Source organism: Phycomyces blakesleeanus (assembly GCF_001638985.1).
Source record: "Phycomyces blakesleeanus NRRL 1555(-) unplaced genomic scaffold PHYBLscaffold_11, whole genome shotgun sequence".
Lineage (NCBI taxonomy): Eukaryota > Fungi > Mucoromycota > Mucoromycetes > Mucorales > Phycomycetaceae > Phycomyces > Phycomyces blakesleeanus.
Window position 1 is genome coordinate 681627 of NW_017265144.1, and position 20282 is coordinate 701908.

The 20282-nt window shown below is 31.9% G+C and overlaps 6 protein-coding genes across 6 annotated transcripts; 4 read left to right on the forward strand and 2 right to left on the reverse strand.

The window, feature by feature from the left end:
* Positions 1 to 749: 749 nt before the first annotated feature.
* PHYBLDRAFT_181494 (hypothetical protein) lies at positions 750 to 2678 on the reverse strand (the record flags this gene model as incomplete). The annotated part of the gene is made up of 4 exons (XM_018438477.1): positions 750 to 1047; positions 1105 to 1823; positions 1873 to 2532; positions 2669 to 2678. The coding sequence occupies 4 exons, from the start codon at positions 2676 to 2678 to the stop codon at positions 961 to 963; spliced, it is 1476 nt and encodes a 491-aa protein (XP_018291358.1). The 3' UTR covers positions 750 to 960.
* Positions 2679 to 6278: 3600 nt separating this feature from the next.
* On the forward strand, positions 6279 to 8573 carry PHYBLDRAFT_65927 (hypothetical protein; the record flags this gene model as incomplete). Its single annotated transcript, XM_018441557.1, has 7 exons — positions 6279 to 6455; positions 6768 to 6815; positions 7191 to 7283; positions 7428 to 7454; positions 7534 to 7572; positions 8195 to 8318; positions 8536 to 8573. The coding sequence occupies 7 exons, from the start codon at positions 6279 to 6281 to the stop codon at positions 8571 to 8573; spliced, it is 546 nt and encodes a 181-aa protein (XP_018291359.1).
* Positions 8574 to 9770: 1197 nt separating this feature from the next.
* PHYBLDRAFT_145718 (hypothetical protein) lies at positions 9771 to 9951 on the forward strand (the record flags this gene model as incomplete). The annotated part of the gene is made up of 2 exons (XM_018431521.1): positions 9771 to 9861; positions 9890 to 9951. The coding sequence occupies 2 exons, from the start codon at positions 9771 to 9773 to the stop codon at positions 9949 to 9951; spliced, it is 153 nt and encodes a 50-aa protein (XP_018291360.1).
* Positions 9952 to 12599: 2648 nt separating this feature from the next.
* PHYBLDRAFT_65928 (hypothetical protein) lies at positions 12600 to 13428 on the forward strand (the record flags this gene model as incomplete). Its single annotated transcript, XM_018441558.1, has 4 exons — positions 12600 to 12618; positions 12679 to 12821; positions 12997 to 13106; positions 13329 to 13428. 4 exons carry the CDS (start codon positions 12600 to 12602, stop codon positions 13426 to 13428), a joined length of 372 nt encoding a protein of 123 aa, XP_018291361.1.
* Positions 13429 to 15362: 1934 nt separating this feature from the next.
* PHYBLDRAFT_65929 (hypothetical protein) lies at positions 15363 to 18397 on the reverse strand (the record flags this gene model as incomplete). Its single annotated transcript, XM_018441559.1, has 8 exons — positions 15363 to 15527; positions 15976 to 16694; positions 16747 to 17397; positions 17458 to 17481; positions 17556 to 17676; positions 17747 to 17776; positions 18180 to 18256; positions 18340 to 18397. 8 exons carry the CDS (start codon positions 18395 to 18397, stop codon positions 15363 to 15365), a joined length of 1845 nt encoding a protein of 614 aa, XP_018291362.1.
* A 690-nt stretch (positions 18398 to 19087) lies between these two features.
* PHYBLDRAFT_168680 (hypothetical protein) lies at positions 19088 to 20227 on the forward strand (the record flags this gene model as incomplete). Its single annotated transcript, XM_018435917.1, has 4 exons — positions 19088 to 19146; positions 19256 to 19363; positions 19933 to 20017; positions 20135 to 20227. 4 exons carry the CDS (start codon positions 19088 to 19090, stop codon positions 20225 to 20227), a joined length of 345 nt encoding a protein of 114 aa, XP_018291363.1.
* Between the last annotated feature and the right edge of the window lie 55 nt (positions 20228 to 20282).

Sequence of the window (20282 nt, forward strand, 5' to 3'; positions counted from 1 at the left end):
CCACTTATTCTGTCTCTACAAGCCAACAAAAAACTAAAAGAAAGAAAGAAAAACAAATGTACAAGTTTATCTTAATGCTTTTTCTATTGATTTCTTTCGAAATGACAATGTGCATGCCAAATATACCTTTCTTGGAAGCTAGAGGTGTAGATCCTGCTACATGGTCAAAATGCAACAGATGTCTAAGAAACTGCGAAACGTCAGGAGATCCTTATTGCAGTGCTGAATGTTGTTGGAAGTGTATACCAGGAAGAGGAGGAAATTGTCATTGTTGTTAATTAATGTAGCCATACCCCTTTTTTTAAAGAAATAGAATAACAGCAGCAATAGAATTGATATTGATGCTGTTATTTCTATTACCATTATTATCTATTACTTCTTATATTAATTTTAAATATAATAATAAAAGAAAGAATAGCGAATATAACGAATGAAACATGTAATAGTCAGAATATTGAGTACTTATGCCAGTTAGATTATTCTCTAAACTTGCGAAACAAGAAGCTCTACAAAGAAATGCTTAATTGTTACAATAGGAACAAGATTATGTAGAATGCAGAAAAAAATCCAAAAAAAACGACTATAGGGAGATATGCCTGATAATAGGTATGAAAAATAAAACAAAAATAACTATTTAACCAAGAGATTTCCATAGCAAAAAAAGCAAATGGCACAAAAGATGGTGTTGGATCAACCACACCATACCTTGATTGTCATGGTTTTTAAGATATCATTTTTGCTTCCAGTATAAAGTGGTTTCATTTATTGTGCTTATACGTGTGTATATTATAGTTTAAATCATTTGAATTAAGGATATATTTTATATTAATTACACTCATAAAAAGAGTAACAGGAAAGAAAGTTGTAAAGAATTGTTTAAGAAATACTTATACTTTTGGTACATATTTGAGCTATGATACAGGTAAGTAATGGTTTGTCCGCTTATAGTATTTTATGAAATTAGCTTGATTCAATCGTTCGACTTTGATACTTCTTTGATACTTCTCTTTTTCCAAGGAACGCTTTATGTCGGTATGATTCAATCAGCTAAAGTATAATGTAAACTTTAGAATAAACACCAAATAAGAGGTTAATCATTCTTACTATATCTTTGATCCCTGGTAGTTGCATAACGGCATCTTCCTTTTCGACTATATCTGCAAGAAATTCTATATCCATTTGAGGAAAGCGTATATAACGAATCATGGTCTCAAAATGTTTCTGTATAGCTTCCAGTTCTTCTTTGATATATTCTTCCCATCGTATATTCTCTAGTCTTTCGAGCTTCTCTTCCTCTGTCTCAACTACTGGTTTTACATTTTCTGGCAAATCTTCCCATCCGTTATCTGTCGCTTTCACATTTGTATCCATTTTCTCATTTCCATTGTTTTTAGAATCTTCTTTGCCTTTCTCTCCGGTGTCTTCTCTGGAAGCATCTTCAGAATTTTTGTCATCAGCTTCAGAGTCTTTGGCTCCCTCCCTAGGGTCTTTGGCTCCTTCATCGAGTCCTTTGACTACTTCCGATTCATTATCCCCACTTGGAGTAGGATTACCAAGCTGTGCCTTTAGCATATTATCCTCCAGTTCTTTCTCTTTCGCTTTACGTAAATTGATGACTTCCTGGGTGGCGGCCTCTCTTCTTGAAAGTACTGCCTTGTAGAATACTGTCTCATCCATTCTTCCTTTCAATCCATCTATATTAATTGCTTTGAGAGCATAGACATCGCTGGTAGCAAGCCACTCTGGAGACACAAATATATCGGCATAGTTACTCCTCATATATTTCTCGCATAGTTTTCGAGTTTTATCACAATCGTACAAGTCTAGAGCAAATATGAGCAATCTTTTCTCTTTATCAAACTTTTTTCTTACCTGATGCTTCCCAGATATCAAATATGTTGGAGTTTTTGATCTGAGCTCGCAAGCATGAAAAAGCATACTTTTTGATACGTTTGAACTGGAGACGATCGGCAACTTTGAGAATGCTTATACCGTGGATACTATCTTTTATATATATATCATTTCCATAGCTAAAGTCGAAAATCAATTTAAATATCTTTGGGTCAACGCCGTGAATCTTCACTTCATTATCGGTAGATTCTTTCATGCCGCTAAGGAATATATCTCTAAACCACGGAGATGCTGTAGCAAGAATAAACTTGTGGCCGTGCAGTGTAGTCTTTTCATTTGATATAGTTCCTTCAGTGTCTTCCACCTTCTTGTTTTCATTTTTGTTTATACTATCGGTCGAACCGTGGTTGAGATTGCTTTCATTTTTATCTGATTCGTTATTTTCGTCCTTGAATACATGTATAATGACATCTTGGAAGTTTTCGAGATCTTCGGCATAGAACTTGAGCGGTTGAGGCTTTGGATATGAGCGGGGCCCACGCAGTGAGTTTTTGTGTGTTTGATTAATAGTTAGATTAATAGAAAGAGTAAGTTGGTCGTCCGTGAGATAATTCTGTACATCTTGCAATGTAATGAATTGATCATATCCACGTCCGTTTGCGATTTTTTCTTCTACATTATCTCAAAAGTTAAAAAAAATTGATCGCCCTATAGCAAATTATAATACTTGCTAAAATCAAAGTCATGCGAGAACTCTAGAAACATGTTAGAACATAAAATTTGAATTATATGATATTTTTCATATATGTAGTTTTACCTGTATCCATAGTTTTTATCCCGGACTTAATTATAGATAGACAAACTCTGACTTTATCGGTAGAATCTCCTTTATCACTTGTTGGGTATACTCCCGTTGGGATAAGAAATATCCCAAGGTGCTGTTATAGCAAACTGACATATAAATACGCATGTACATACTAAGTTATAGTATATTTGATATTAGCATACCTCGGGTTTATCTGAGATTCCTTTATATAACTTATTTGTAGAAATTAAAGTTTTTTTTTAATATCAGTATTAGACATTGGCTCTCAAACTTTTCTCTTCGTTTTATCTTACATTGATGATCCTATAAATTGAATGTAGTCATAAGTATATCATTCTTTAAAATATATACTCCCCTCAATATAAGTGAATAATAACTAGATTTCAGTTCAAAACTCTTTATATATATTACCATTCATGATTCCCAACATTAAAGCGTTGACTTTTTAAAATATATTTCATAGGTATCTTGGACCATTCCGGTATAGTCCAATTATGATTGGATTCATTAAATAATCCAACGTTTTTAAGTACTGTAGCTAAAAGGATTTCAAATAAAAAGAAAATTGTCAATGTTTATAGCATTAGAATAATTGACTACTCTTACTCATTGATTCAATTGTAATTAGAGCAAGTGAGAGAGCTTTGTGTCAAACTCGAGGTTGGATTGTGACGTTGATTGAGAATCTATAGTGAAGCGATTTTTTTAAAGAATATATTGGCTGGCTGAGTACAAATTACCAAGTAATTGGATGTTTGTACCTGAGAAGAGGAGCTTGATTGCTACAATTGACAGAAAGAATACCTTTTTTTTTCAAATGATGTATTACCACCATATCTCTGAAAGCTATTATAAAGAATGAGAAGAAGATAAAGAGCATTTTCTAGTATATCCAAGAAAAAGTACAAGTGAGCGCGCTAATATATATATATATATGTATGGGTGATTGGAGCGACTACAATTTCTCACAAGATATTGGAAGCATAATAACCAGCATATTCCCGTAATGTTAGGAGCGCCTGGATCTTTGCAAGTAATCAACTCAAAAAATAAAAATCAGTGGACTACTGAGCTATAGATTAAACATTTGAATACTTTTTTAACTAGAGAATAATTGATGGCTTCTTTTTTAGGTTGACGAATGAAGCAGAGGTGGGGATCGACAGTTTTCAAAGGCTTTTAAAATGTAAATGGTTAAAAATATAGTCATATCCCCAGTAATTGTTCTTCAGATTACCTCATTCTCATTCAAAGTCAAACTTTATCACGAACAGAATCACACTGGGCAGGGAGTATTGGGGTTGTGTCCGGATGGGTGGATGTGAAGCCCTAAGTAAGGTGTAAAAATTTCATACATTAATATCTTATTGATAACAAGAGATTGAGCCAATGGCGAGACGTATAATTCAGAGCATAGTTTCCACTATTGTATTTGGCTAGCATGTTATACAGCTTATAATCGATATAAGGCGCAAAATTACGTTACAAATAATAATTTTACAGTTCTGGTAAACCTATTTTTTGTCTGTAGCTTTGTACATTAAGCGAAAGTAAATTTCGCCCCTTATTTCAGCTTTCAAATATTTTCAAAATATATACTATAGAAATTGGTAAAAGGTAGAGCAATGATTTTATGAGGAGCGTCTCGAATGCCCTATTATTACTTGATGTAAGCATATATATTACCAAAGTATGACGCCTTTTGCAAATACAAATAAAGTTTTATACACGAAATAATGTAAAGATCAGGTACGAGAAAAACTAGACTACGTATTGAAAGCAAAGATATTCCAAATCAAATATGCAAAGGCGTTTCAAGATTCAAAATAAACACAGCATAAAATGTATCAACTAAATTACGAGTAATAAAATAATAAGGCTTTCCGAACAGTTTGATATTATCTTTATACTTCATAGGTATTGGTTCATAAAAGTTGCTTTATATGAGTTCAAGCCATTAGTTTGTTAAAGACTTTTCTTGTCTATGGTACTTATAGCTATTGAGATACATCTAACCACCCTGGATATCGGTCATCTTAACGGTTCTGATGATAGTAGTTCAAGTTCTTTTTTTAAAGGTGATCCAATGACAGATCAGACATACTACTATTATGTTTCAAATAGAAGCTTTATATTGCGTAAGCATTTATACCAACCTCTTTGACATATACTTCTATCTTATTTTTTATATAATTGATAGTAAAATATCCAAAATTCAAAAAACTATGCTCAATATATTAAGGCAACTTAGATTGATCCGCATCAGAAAAAGAAGTACCCCACTATTTTGCAAGTATTTTTTTTAAGTATTAAAATTATAAAGTAAAATCAGCCTTGAGTATAGAACATTGTATACCATTATTTATACTTGTAGTTTTGTCCATTATAGGATTTGATTTACTGAACTGTTTCATATTACCAGCAGATCTATTCAACGTTTTCTTGTCAGCAGTGAAATGGCTTTATATATAAAAAGCTTATACACAGATAAAAAGCACCACATCACTATAAGAAAATACACACACAAATTATCTGTCATCTATTTATGTATATTTAAAATTAGTAGACCAACCCCTGGCCAAATACCAAAATGATTATATAGGTTCTTTATTGAAGTATTTATGGATAACGTTTATATAAATATTTGATTTATTCATCAAATATGTTAATCAATATGACAGTCTTACAATGAAAGTAGTCGCTTACTTGCCCAACTCGTCTACAATACTGCATTTTTGATCCTTGTGAAAGAGGTTCATTTTAGAAATAATAGTTACGATTATAAAAAAAAAGTCAAAAAAAAATTTGGCCAACTTATTTTAAGAAAAAGGTGGCAAATCAGCTTCAAATATTTGACTAAACTAGTCCATATTTTCTGAATACGGTAACCTCACACAAATGTCCAAAAGTATTCAAAAAAAAATAGGCGGCGATTTCAGAAATTCGGTAAATTGAAAGTGGAAGCACAGTAATGCTTAAAAAGGCTTAACAATTGTTACCTCCCTCCACCTTGTTTATTCTAAGGTTTTATAGCCCCGTGAACTCCATAAGGAAAGTCAGAAGAATTGTAGAAATTTGGCTTTCTATATCGTTTTAACTTGTTTCTTATAGCAAACTAAGGTCAAATAGCTGCTCGCAAAAGAGGTGACACTAGCAGCTGTAATTTATCGAAAGACGACTGTAGCTAGGTAAATTTATCTGTGGTTGATTATAATAAAATAATCTTACGAACAGTAACATATTATAAGGTGTGCTACGAGCAAAGATTGGGGAGAAGTTACCGAGTTTTCTTGATAATTAAAGGGAATCTTTGGCCCGTTATTAGCAATTGCTTATTGTGAGACATAAGTATAAAGTTTAGTTAAACTACCAACCAGTCCCACGGTGTTATAGAACATAAAATTAACATATATGTATCATAAAGAAGTAGAATAAAAAGTGACTATTTATGGTATTCAAATTTGCAAAGACTTTATATATCTAGCATTCAAGCTACTAGCTAATTTCTCTTTACAGTAAGAGAGGTTAGTAAGTATCGTCCAACTCTATGCCATAACATAATAAAAACAAATACCCCTTTATAAAATATCAAAACTTCAAAATGGAGGGTGTTGCACAATTGGGAGACACAGTAAGACAAAGACAGCTACCAATCAAAACAGAAATAGAATACATGTACAAAGTGGTACACACCAATTTTTTGCTCTTGAATATACTTGCTCTTTTATTACTGAGAGATAGTGTACCGATATCTATCAAAACCCCCTTTTACTTGAATGTAAGCTACCTTCTTCTTCATCATAAACATTCGTAAGTTCATTAGACTTGTCATAAATAAATAGAAAGTAAGAGTATCTAATGACCCAGACAACGCATATATTATACCAATATTTATGGTAGAAAATATAGAGAACTCAAAATAGATAGTTTAAAATAGACCATTTCGAATAAATTGTCCAGAATTCAAAGCCATTGGGCTATGTGACCAATTGGAACACGGGTGTTAAAGCTAACCCACAAACCGGAATTCTTCGGCTTCGAATTAAATACAAAATGCATGATTCTTAAGGTACTACATGTAAATTTCTAGAAACTGAATACAAAAATCAAGCAAGTAACCCTCCAAGTGAAAAATAGAGTAAGTCATATTTATCATCAAGAGTTACTTTCTTCGTACCATGTAGCTGTAGAGAAAGAACTTGTAAGAAGCTTGAATATAAAGTTCAAATAGTACATGTAACCAATACCTGTAAAAGATGTGGGTGAGTTGAGACTGTGGTAAGATTCCTTTATCACAATAAAGAAAAGTGTTAATCCGAGAGTCGGCGCTACCCTATTTAGCTCAGAATTATAATATACGTATACGCAACAAGCACATGATGGGAAGTAACATTGAATTGTTTAAAGAAAACAGTATATTAGGCGAGATAAGAGAAATGGCAATACGCAAATGTAATAAGTCACAGGGAAGTTATATTTTGTATCACATACCAATACCTACAATGCGCAATAGTTGGAATATGCACGAAGCTTTAGAGCGATCATTTCCAATAATTTGAAAGCTATAATCGGGAACCAAAAAAATTGTTTTCAGCATAGTGTGAAAGTAATATACCAACATATACTAGACCTCATAAACTTCACAGAGGGTTGAATGAGAGCGATAAGAATATAAGCTTACCAGCGGTTTCAGTCAAAAATTTGATCAGACTGACAACCAATAATCAACATTTTATTTAAATAAACGTAGTTCCAGCTTACTAAGAGGTCAGATTGTGTAAGTATTGAATCCTAAATAACAATAAAGTAAATAACATATGTGTAAAGAGACCCTTTTTTTTCATTCTATGTAAAAGCTGATGTCGAATACTATTCAGAAAAACCACGAGAGAAAAGTAAAAGGCGTAGTTCTAGTAATGTCTTAAATACTCTCAAATTTTGTTAAGCAATAATTCTACAAGATTTCATGGAACCGCTTATGGCTATAACCATGGGCAAAATCCAAGCATTGACTAAACAACTATTATAAGAAACAAAACCACACAATTCATAACAAGAAGACTGAGATACGGTTTCAATAAAACAATTGATTATGGATGGAATAGATAAACAAATTACTCTTCATATTGACAACTCCAAAAGCGTTCAGTAGACTATCATTCAATAAGTGTGTTATAATGTTTTGCAGGCAAAAAATACCATTGCTAAAATATAAAAATAATAAGACCATTTCTAGGATTATAATCTAAGGTCATTTTTTTTGTATTGCTTATTAGAAAGAAAAGACAAATGAAATACAATAAGCTCTCAGGAAATCTTGCTAGTCTCACATTCATTTATCCAATTATTTGCAAAACCATAACAAACACCCAATTCAAACTTTTTCGTATTTCTCGATCCGTTTATACTTAAATTTGTGAGATATGTAATCTGTATGGGACCACCAGGTGGTAGTATGTACTAAACTTGTACGAAAACTAAAATAAAATTACAGATCAAAATCTCTAAATTTCAAAGGTAGATCCAACCGAAGAGTGTAGGAGTCCAGTAAACAATTTTTATAGTCATTTAATCCAGTTTTTCTGTAAGCTCAGATACTGCTCCTTAAACACATACAGTCAAACCAACTTACAAAAGCGTAGTAAGTCCTTGTTGAGGGCTGGCTAGAAAAGGGAATATCAAAACAATATATATTAACTCATATATTCTCACGACTAACATGCAATATTGAAAATAACATAGACAAATACAACTTTTGGTTTTAAATATCAAGTATTGCTATGTATCAAATGAACCTGGCCAAACAATGTCTTTGTGAATTATAATACAAAATATATATATTTATTATTATTTTGTAGATGTGAATGTGAATGAACTTTTGTTCGACAACTTGTGATATTATGTGTCTATGAATAATGCCAAAAATAAATAACATAAATAGCATAAACTCCAGTAAATACAAGAACTAAATAGAAGAGACATTAAGAAGAAAAGCAAAAATAGAATAATTGAGCGAAACAGTTAAACAAGAGGTATTTATTGTGAATAAATAGAAAGAGTGCAAACAAACTCCCTTGTATAGGAATGCAAGGCATTATAGCAAGTTAAATAGCCCATGTAGCATAGGAATTCAGAGCATACAGGGTGTTTTTTCTTCTTCTTATTTTGTCACTAAATTAATAATATATCCCATCTTAACTTCTTTGCTTTGCCGGATTTCTTATTGTGCATCTTGAATGGTTTGTTTTTTTTTGGTTTTATTTTTCTTTATACTTCAGCGTATCTTTAATCTATGAGGGGCTTTCATAAAATTGCGTGTAAATGATCTTTAACGGTGTGCTTTAAGTATAGATAGATAAATGAAAAGCTATTATGTAGCACTGTAATATAGCTTGAGATAAATAAATTAGATATATCAAATTATAGCCACACATAGAACATGCGGAAATGCTTTTGTATTTAGCTTCTTGCGCTGTTAATTAGAATATAAATCTGTCTTACACACTATGAGAAAGTCAGGATCATGAACTCGTTAAAAAGAAGCTCAAATGTAACTGTAAAATTAAAAACGTTTCGCCCAATTAATACTACTTTTTACAAGCAGCTATGTACTGCCCTAATTATGATTATACATTGTCTACTTATCCTTTCATTCTTTTTATTATAGATGAGTTTTGAAGTCCTCTAATTTCTCTTTGTTCTACTTGGAACATTTTACATGGTTACCTGACCTTTCTCACTTCAGCACCAGATCCAGATCCAGATCCAGAAAAGATCATTCTCAATTAACAAACATGCTTATATTTAAGATACATTTAACCTATCATTATAATTTTCACAGAAGAATATATTTAAAAGAATATATATAAAGGGCATAAGGAAGATCAACAAACAGCATCAATCTTACCAGCTCTACCTTTTCTTTCGCCTTTAAAGCCGTTCGATCCGCCCACCCGGTGCCCTTTCTCTTTCTATTTCTTTTGATCCGCTTATTTACCTTACCTGTCAGTTTACTTCGTTACGACAAGCCAGCCAAAAAAAAATCAGAATGTACAAGTTTATTCTATTGCTCTTACTGGTGATTTCCTTTGAAATGACAATTGCTATGCCCAATCTCCCTTTCTTGGATGGTAGAGGCGTCGATCCGGCTACTAGTGGACAGTGTAACTCATGTTTGGAGAACTGTAAGAAATCCTCTGATCCTTACTGCAGTGCTAGCTGTTGCTGGAAGTGTATACCAGGAAGAGGAGGAGTTTGCCATTGTTGTTAATTAGAGCAACAAAAGGAGCTTGTAAATAAGAGATCATAATGCATGCACTATTATCTTTTCTAATCTTTATTTTAATATTAATTTTAAATATAATAAACAGCAATTTTTGTTATCTACTTTCTTCTCTCTTCCTACTTACTCTATTTGTGCCATTTTTCTGCCTTGATAACTACTTTTTTTTCTAACACACCTCATCAACATTTATTCCACATTTATTCCTCCCAAGTGTTTTATGACACACTTTAGATTGAAATATATTCTTTATACTAAAATAATAATTTTATAATGCATATAGTTTTAAGACCAAGTGACACCCCAAGAATAAAATAGTATAACTGATAGCTCATAGTAGAATATCAAGAATACTAAGAAAACTAAGAAAACAAAAAAAAAAGCTTTTTCCTAAGAAGTTCATAAATATAGATTAGTAAGTCTAAGGTCTAAATCTCCCAAAAAAATTACAAAACAAAAGGTTAACATCTTTTGTCTTGACTAGCAACAAAAACTGCTACCCTAATACAGAGAAAGAAAATATTAAAAATGATGTGAAAAATAGAAGCCAAAGAGATAGAGTCTTGTAGTATTCAATGTAAAATATTGTAAGGCAATGCGAGTAATGCGAGTATTGTGATGGGTTGATATAACGTCTATTGGAAAGGTTACAATTGAGATGAAGAAAATCCATGAGCAGATATCTCTAGAAGTAGACATAAGATAGAAAAGAAACAAACACCACAAAGAACAATATTGTACTAATAACACCAGCCACACAAGCACAAAATATATACAATATCATACATATAAGTTTATTTACTTACCTAAAGACATATGGTTTAATTATCGCGTAGTATTTATAAAAAGATATATTCAAGAAGATTCTTTAATGATTTTCTTTCAAATATCTGTCAAGAAATATACCCCATTCCTTACAAAAGCATAGTATTGTATAAGATCTTGGTTGATAGCCAACGATTCGTTTGTTTTTTAGAAATCAGACAGAACATATCAATAGTCTATAATCTTTTTTTTGCAGAATAAATATAAGAGTAGTCAGTAATATTTCCAAATCTTGATATTTTTTTTTAAAAGATGTGCTCATTCGAATATAATTCAATATTGACTAAATTCTAACTATAGATCATCCTTTCTTTTTTGAAATAGTACTGGCTTCTTAAAAAAAAGGGGGTTTCAAATGTGTGTGTGTTTTTTTTTAAAAAAAATATATCTTGATATACAATTTATTTACAGATGCAGGATCAAAAAATTTAGATATTTAACACACCTAACCTTAAGTGATTTGGGAAAAGAATAATGGCTTTTAGAGTATCAAACACTTTTGGGATTATATATATTACATTAAGCATAAGTTATAATAAATATCAATTGATCTTTTATACCATTAAGCCTCTTATTATTATTATTTTAAAGATTGCTAACTGCACAAAAGTATCAGAAAGTTTACTTACTGAAAGTACTCATCACAACATTAAATTAGCTTATGAGGTGTAGGTATATTTTGCGATCATATTTCCTTTCTTGAGATTTCTTTCAATTGATCAAGGAATTTTAAAATCAAATTCTTTGGCGAAATACCAAGCAACATTTTACAATTGAATAATTGATAAGATATAATTATTATACAAAATAAAGTAGTCTGAAGCTATAAAGAATATTATAGATACATTGAATAGGACTATCAAGTAGAATTCCTAAGCTAAGCTACGACTAATTGCAGCATGTTCTCATCAATCATTTCTCTGATATTCTATTCTCTTTCTGTAAGAATATAATCTACTCTCTCATAAGAAAATAAAAGCATTTTAGGTCCAAGTAAAGTACTCTGTATATTTAATAAATTATATCAAGTATTAATACTTTTATACCGTACACAAAAGTATTTTTTACAGCTATAGTAGGCTATATGTCAGTTACATACACGGTAATCTCAATTCAATAAATCACTCATATATCAGGTTCCTTTATACTGCGGTTTTTTGTTTTCCCGCATGTTTTTTGCTTGACACCCACTGGCAATAAAAGGCATTTAAAGTGATTAATGCTCTAAATATAAACCAGAAACAAAGTGTTATATACTAGTAGGAAGAGAAAGGTGTTATACAAACAAATAATGTATAGGAATTGATCTCAAAAGTGATGATACTGCTATGTTTTGTAAAGTGCTTATTCTGCTAATAAATCCCGCACCTATTAGTGCAACTAGCTTTTAAAAGTAAAATAGAGAAATATGACTAATTAATACTAAAATAAAGTCCCATAAGAGTCTCATGAAGGGGAGGAACAGGAAGAAGATAAGGAAATATCGAAAAGTGTAAAAGAGTTTGGTTGTTGAGACAAGAAGAAAGTAAAGAAGTACTAAAGCTATTTAGATATCTCGGAGGATAGATAAGTTTGCTACAGGTAGAAAATTTATAGAGACGTTTATTATAGCTTGCAGATAAAAATATACATATATAAGAAAAAAATATCCAGGTATTTTTATGTAACATTATTACCACAAAAGGTATATATTCTGTTTAAACTTAAAAAACAGTAGTGCTAGAAAGGAAATCGATAGGTGCACTGTTTGACAGCAATGTGACAGCCACAATAATCAATCACGGGACGTTTACATATCAGAAATGTGCACTCTGTATGGGATCACCAGATGGTGGTAGGTGTAACATTGGCTATATACGCACATTAAAGGAGCTGTAATTCAATTTTCTTTTAGAGGTAGGCACAATCGATGAGCGTGAGAGATACAAGGTGTACACTATGTATAAGTTGATCCAAGTAGTAAACGTTTCCCGTCAAAAATATCCTCCAGATCAAAATCTATTCCTAAGATATACACACTCAAAACTTCCCACGTCGGTAAATGTTATGTTCGTTGAAAGACATGTAGAATTTACATCAAAAAAGAAGCCCTAGGCGTACACATTAGCACAATCAATTCACAAGATCGAAAATTAGTACAAAGACAAATCAGAAATGGTAACTTTCAAAGATCGAGTGCTGTTTTTGCGAAGTATTATTGGAAGCTGAATAGGCGACACGACAGAGGGAGCTCGAATCATACGTCGTATCAATTTGTCTTTTGCCAATTACTGAAGATGATACTGTATTTCAATGCATAGTAGAGTCAGTAGCATACGTTAGTAAGAATAGATAGCAGAGAGGTTTACAAAGCGAACATGAACAATCCTGTGTCTATTTGTTTCTTGGTGCTCTTCTTCTTCTTTTTCTTCTTGGTTATCTTGTACGTTACTTTATTTCTCTTTTCCGTATGTTTCTTTGATTTTAAAAATACATCTAGGGTAACAGATCAGAAAAAAGAGTCTTGTACTCAATTATAAATGTATAATAAACATGGAATTACAGGTTTTTTTCTTACATATTTTCCGAGCATAATGCGCGGTCAGAAGAGCCGATATTGTACCTTGCGTCATCAATTAGTCATATATCTTATTTCACACCTTGAACTCTTACCATTATGTGATATTAACAGATATTTCCCAAGACTACACATAGTTTAGTATCACATATAATTGAGTAACGTGAACCCCCAGTACTTTCCTGTAAGTCCCAGTTAATTCAGAAAACCAAGTGAGTATTTTGAGGAAAATAAAGCAGCTAAAAAACGTAAAACGTATTGAACAAATTTATTATACAGTCAATCATTACTCAAGACAAGCTTATATAAGAGATGGTCCGTATGAATGTGTACAATATATTCATCATAAATAAAAGAAATAAATATGCTTTCAATAAGTATGGTTTAAAAAAGTATTTAAGATTAACGTTGTCCCTTAAATTACTTTATGCTTTACAAACAAGAGAGTATCATTACTGCTATTTTACCCATAGAGCAGACTGTCATAATGTATTACAATTGAAACATAGTTTCGTGTAAATAGACACAGCATCAAATAATACTCTCACACACAGAATGATAATATTAGAGGTCTCTACTTTATATGCTCTTTATTCTTTCACTCTTGTTAGCTAATGACCTTACATATTATGAGGAAGCCTCGTTTACTAATCCGGAAAGAAAACTTTCGAGTTTGCTGTAATACTAGAGCTTATCACCTAATTGGCCTTCATCTTACACATAGCTATATTGCACACTGCTTCCAGTGCAACATTTCACACGTATCTTTTCACACCCTTGTATTATGAGCAAACCACCCGGGTCTCTCTTTTCCCGTATTACTTGTCAAACTTTACAAGGTTGTTTGATTGCATTTCTTCTACCATCATATCCAAAAATGGCTATTTCTTACCTAAAGGATCTGTTTTATTTACTGATATGCTTCAGATATTATAATATATCATTTAAGAGAGATATATTTTAAACAGAAGAAAAAAAGCTATAAAATAGCCAACTAAAATATCATTAAACGATACCAACTCTACTCTTTCTCTCTTCTTTATTCCTTCGACTCTAAAGTCAATTGAATTGTCTATCAGGTACCACATTTACTTTTCTTTTTTTCTTGATCGTCCCGTTTACTATAGATCTACTCATTTTGTGTCTGGCCGTTTTCTGATCCAAGTGCATTCATTAATCTTCTCTAATTGTCTTCTTTTGTAGTTACAAGCCAACGGAAAAGAAAATAAAAGAAAATGCACAAGTTTATCCTCTTGCTTTTGTTGTTGATTACCTTTGAAATGGCAACTGCCTTGCCCAACCTCCCTTTCTTGGAGGGTAGAGGTGTTTCTCCTGAAGCATCTGGAAGGTGTGAATCGTGCATCGAGAACTGCAAGACTTCATCGGATCCTTACTGTACCGCTGACTGCTGCTGGGTCTGCAATCCCGGAACATCGAGCCAATGCCACTGTTGTTAAATCTTCTATATAAGAGGGATACAAATAAATAAATATAAAATGAATAAAAGCATAATAAATATATTATGATGTTATACTATTTAGTCTCAAGTATCATAAAATATTCCTGTTATTTAATTTTGAGAAATCATATACACAAACGATCTCTCTTCTCACACTTTACTTGATCTGATTTTTTTTGATATACGGATTATTGCATATTTTCTTTAAGATTCTTTCGCAAGTTTTATTATTCATTCTATAGTGCAAGTCTTATATTTTCCTCAGAATACCAGACAAAGAACTAATAATTAAGCAAATAAAAAATAGATAGTTTATAAAATAAGACTACGAGGATAAATAGTTTAATAACAGGAAGATATGTTGGGCAGAGAATTGGGGTTTATATAATGGTAGTACTATATTGTCAGAACTTGTAAGACAGCAGGATATCAGTAAAATAAACATCGCGCCATCAAATACTTAATGGCTATAGAAACAACAAGCCAAAAAATTGTAAATATAATAAAAGAAAGAATATAGCCCTAACATTAAAGAGAAAAGGAGAAACCATAAGAGCGTCAATCAGTGAGGCAATAGACGAGCTACATAGCCAAAACGAGAGAACTTTGACATTAGTCGTAAAGCAAAAAGGTTCCTGTAATCAATTGAAATTCCCGTAAGAAAGCAAATAGCATAAAGGTTGTTGTTGAACCAACAAACGCCATATAAATTATCACTAAACATATGCTTTTATATATAAAAGTAAATGTACTAAAAGAAATCACATTCTACCATGATTATTAAGAGCTATTGCTACTTTATCAAGGTGTTCTTTATATTGTTTTTTTCACACATTATTCGAATTCTTTAAAAGACATATATTATGTTTCTTATAAGCCTATAAATTCATCTTTCATATTAATTATCCATATACGGCAAATGATAGGAAATAAAGAGACAAAAAACTATTTAATAAATATATTTAGTGATGGTACATAATTAAGCTGATACAGGTAAGCACCGGTTTGTCTACTTGTAGTATTTCATAAAATTATTTTGATTCAATTGTTCGACTTTAATACTTCTTTGATACTTCTTGCTTTCCGAGGAAAGCTTTGTGTCGATACGATTCGATCAGCTATAATATAATCTACACTTTAGAATAAACGTCAAATAAAAAGCTAATGGATCTTACTACGTCTTTAATTCCTGGTATCTGCATAACGCAATCGTCTTTTTCGACTGTATTGGCAAGGAATTCTATCCCCATCTGAGGGAATCGTATATGGAGAATCATAGTCTCAAAATGTTTGTGTGTAGATTCCAGTTCTTTTTTAATGTATTCTTCCCATCGTATCTTCTCTAACCTTTTAAGCTTTTCAGCCTCTGTCTCAACTACCGCTTTTACATTTCCTAACGAATCTTCACCTCCGCTATCTGTTACTTTTACATTTGTATCCATTTTTTCTTTGCCATTGTCTTTAGAATCTTCTTTGACTTTTCCGCCAGTATCTTCTCTGGAGTTATCGTCAGAAACTTTGGCATCACCTTCAGAGACCTTGACATCACCTTCAGAGACTTTGGCTTCTTCTTTGACTTCTTTAACTATTTCCGATTCATCTTCGCCACTGGGAGTAGAACTACCAGATGGTGCTTTAAGCAATTCCTCCTTCCATTCTTTCTCTTTCGTTATACGTAATTTGGCCAATTCCATGACGGCAGCTCTTCTTCTTGTCATTACTGTTCTGTAAAATATCGTCTCATCCATTACTCCTTTTAAGCCATCTATCTTGATTGCTTTGAGAGCATACTCATCGTTGGCCGAAAGCCAACCCGGAGACAAAAAAATATCAACGTAGTTACTCCTCATATATTGCATGCAGAATCTTCTGGTTTCAACACAATCGCACAGATCTAAAGCAAGTATAAGTAAAGGTAATGAAACTCCTGTCATACGTTCGTTTACCTGATGTTTCCCAGATATCAAAGATGTTGAACTTGTTTATATGATTTTGCAAGCATAAAAAAGTATAGTCTTTGATGATTTTGAACTGGAGACGATCAGCAACTTTGATGATGTTTATACCATGGGTACTATTTTTTATCTTTATATCTTTGCCATAGCTAAAGTCGAATATCCATTTGAATATGTTTGGGTCAACTCCACGAATTTTCACTTCATTTTCAGTAGATTCTTTCATGCCACTAAGGAATGTATCCCTAAACCAAGGAGATGCTGAAGCAAGAATAAACTTGTGGCTATGTAGTGTGATCTTTTTATTGGATTTAATATCTTCAGTGCTTTCCACTCTCTTCCTCTTGTTACTGCGTATACTAGCAGTGGAATCGTGGTTGAAATTGGTTTCCATTTCGTCTGATCCATCATTTTTTTCGTTAAAGACATGTATAGTAACGTCTTGAAAGTTTTTTAGATCTTGATTAGAGAAATTGAAAGGTTGAGATTTTGGATGTAAACTTGGTCCACCCAGTAAATTTTTGATTTTTTGTTCAATAGCCAGAACAATAGAAAGAGTAAGTTGGTCGTCTGTAAGATAATTCTGCAAATGTTGTAATGTAATGAATTCATTATATCCACGTCCGCCCGAAAGTACTCCTTCTACATTATTTCAAAGGTTTAAAAAAAATAGATATCAATATATGGAAGTATAATACTTACTAAATTCGAAATCACGCGAAAACTCTAAAAGAAAAAAAAACGTTAGACCATAAAAATTTTAATTATATAAAAAATATCATTCAAGTATAGAGTCTTACCTCTCACTATAGGTTGCATTCCAGCCTTAATTAAAGATATAGAGACTTTGATTTTCTCGATAGAATCTCCTTTATCAACTACTAAAGTATGTGGACTTGGTACGACACATACCCCAAGGTGCTGTTATAACAAACCGATATATAAATACACACACAAACATTATGTTCTAGCTTATTTGTAACTAGCATACCTCGGGACGGTCTCTGGTTCCTTTACGTAACTTATTTTTTAAGCATTATATTTATATCAGTATTAAACATTGGATTCCAAACCTTTTCGTTAGTTTCACCTTACCTGGATAGTCCTATAATTTGAATATGGAGCCATCAGTAACTTATTTTATTCTTTAAAATATGTACTCAATTAAACATAAATAAATGATATCCAAAATTCATTTTAAAAACTCTTTACATATATTAACATTCATGATTCCGGACATCAAAATGCTGACTTTTTATAAACGAATTCAAAGGCACGGTGGACCAGTTCAGTATTGTCCATTTATGATAGCATTCATTAAATAATCCAACTTTTTCGAATGATTTACCTAAAAGAATTTCGAATAAAAAACAAAAGAAAATTGGTAATATTTTAAAGCATTAGAATGGTTGAATTACTCTTACATTAATTCCATTGTAGATTTGAGTAACTGAAAGAGCTGTGTCAAATTCGAGGTTGGCTTGTGAAGTTGGTTCAGAATCTATAGTGAACTGATTTAATTCTTTTAAAAAAAATATTTATCGGCTGGCTAAGTACAAATTACAAATAATTGGATGTGTGTACCTGAGAGGAGGTGGAGGTGGAGGAGGAAGAGGTATTTGATCATCACAATTAAGAGCATAGAAACAAGGAGAATTTTAATAAAACAAAAGTTTGGGTACTAGTAATAACATAATATCAGGATTACTCTTCACCCAAAAAAAGTCATGAAAATAAATTTAACAAAGAAACCAGATTGTGTATGTAATCGAGGCTATAACCGTTTGTTGAAGTAGGCCGGATAGACACAAAGTACTCAAAGAACCATTCCACTAAATGATACAATACGCATATGGAATTTGAGACCTTTTAAACCAAAGTCTCGCTTTATAAAAAGAGAAAGTGTAAATGGATGCCATGGCGGAAAATCATACGTAGTTGATTTCTTTAATTAACGCATTATCAATTATTGGTACTTGGGTTAGTGTTGAGAGGTCTAGTCGAACAGGAATAAATACAAGTTTAATACGTGCTTGACATGCCATAAAATCTACAATTTGTTAAATTTACAATAATGTGATACAATCAATCATTCTGTAATTCTAATGTACATTTATTTTTGTTTTGCTTTTCATGTAGCCCAGAATCACTTGGCTTGGATCTGGCAATCCAAATTGGATCAGAGATTATAAAGAGATAAACATTAAAAGAAAAGGGTATTACTAATGTGGTAGTTGGCTAGCTTACCTGGATTCAGGAAATATACTCTTAATGGTTTAAAGGTGGATGAAAGAGATAGAAAAGATATGTAGATGGATGAACACAATAATACATGATTAATACAAAACAAACTATATTGATGTGGAGTAAAATCGACCAAACGCACTTGAAGTAACGGTTTCTTGGTATGAAAATCAGTTACTTCCTTACCACTGGCTATTTTGGATAAGCACAGAGGGGTTTAGCTATATTACTAAAATACTCTCGAATTAATTCTAAGGTACGGATCAGGAAACGCCATTTTTCTTCTGGGCACTATTGCAGTTGCTGTTGCCGTTGCCTTTGGTAGTGTTCTAGAACTTGGGATCATCAGTATTTGGATATCAGGGTATTGGGCATCGTTTATTTGTACCCCGTCATCATTTCAAACAAAATATTGTTTGAGACAAGCAATAAATTAATCTCGTGTTTAATGTCATAAAGAAATGTATGCCAAGATTTAACTCTGCTTTATATACATATAATATATGTTAATATATATATATATATATATATCTACTTGCACATATTGCTAATTTAATGATAGCCAAACGTTTGACTGATCCTGAATGAGAATGCCATATGTGTGTGGTTTATTTTCTAAATATCCATATATGAAGAAAGCCGATAAAATATATATTTTTCCCTTATTATTGTACTACATTTTGAGTGCGAGTACCACTGAAGTATTAATACATTTAATGCAGTGCTCACATAAGGATATCTACATTTATAGTATTGTCAGTTGGCATATATCTACTATACAGCTTTTATGTGTGGGTGTAATATTGCCTGTGTATCTTCCTGATACTTTATTTATTTGCTTCTTTTTATTGGCGCTAACAACAGGTAAATGAATTAATGCATGCATGTCATATAGATATATTATCTGCTTTTGTATTAATTATCTAATTTTAGGCAATTTAATTTTTTTTCAGCGTATTTGATCTCAATTAGGAATATATACCAAGTCGAAACAAAGTATTGTGAGACCATTGGTTGTGTAAAGCTTCCTAGTGTCAATATCAAGTAATAAAGACGCTAAATTGTTGTTTAAATGAGGTGTATATTGTACATGTAATTTCGTCTTAAAAATATTTATATTATATAAATAAAATAGGAAGATACGCCGATCATTACACTGCTTATTGGATCAATAGGAGCACAAAATTTGCTGTGTGAGCAAAATTCCCAATATGAAGCATCAACTTGAGCAACTATGTAACATGACCGGAAATTAAAGCCTTTATTCAAGGTAAAAAATAAAA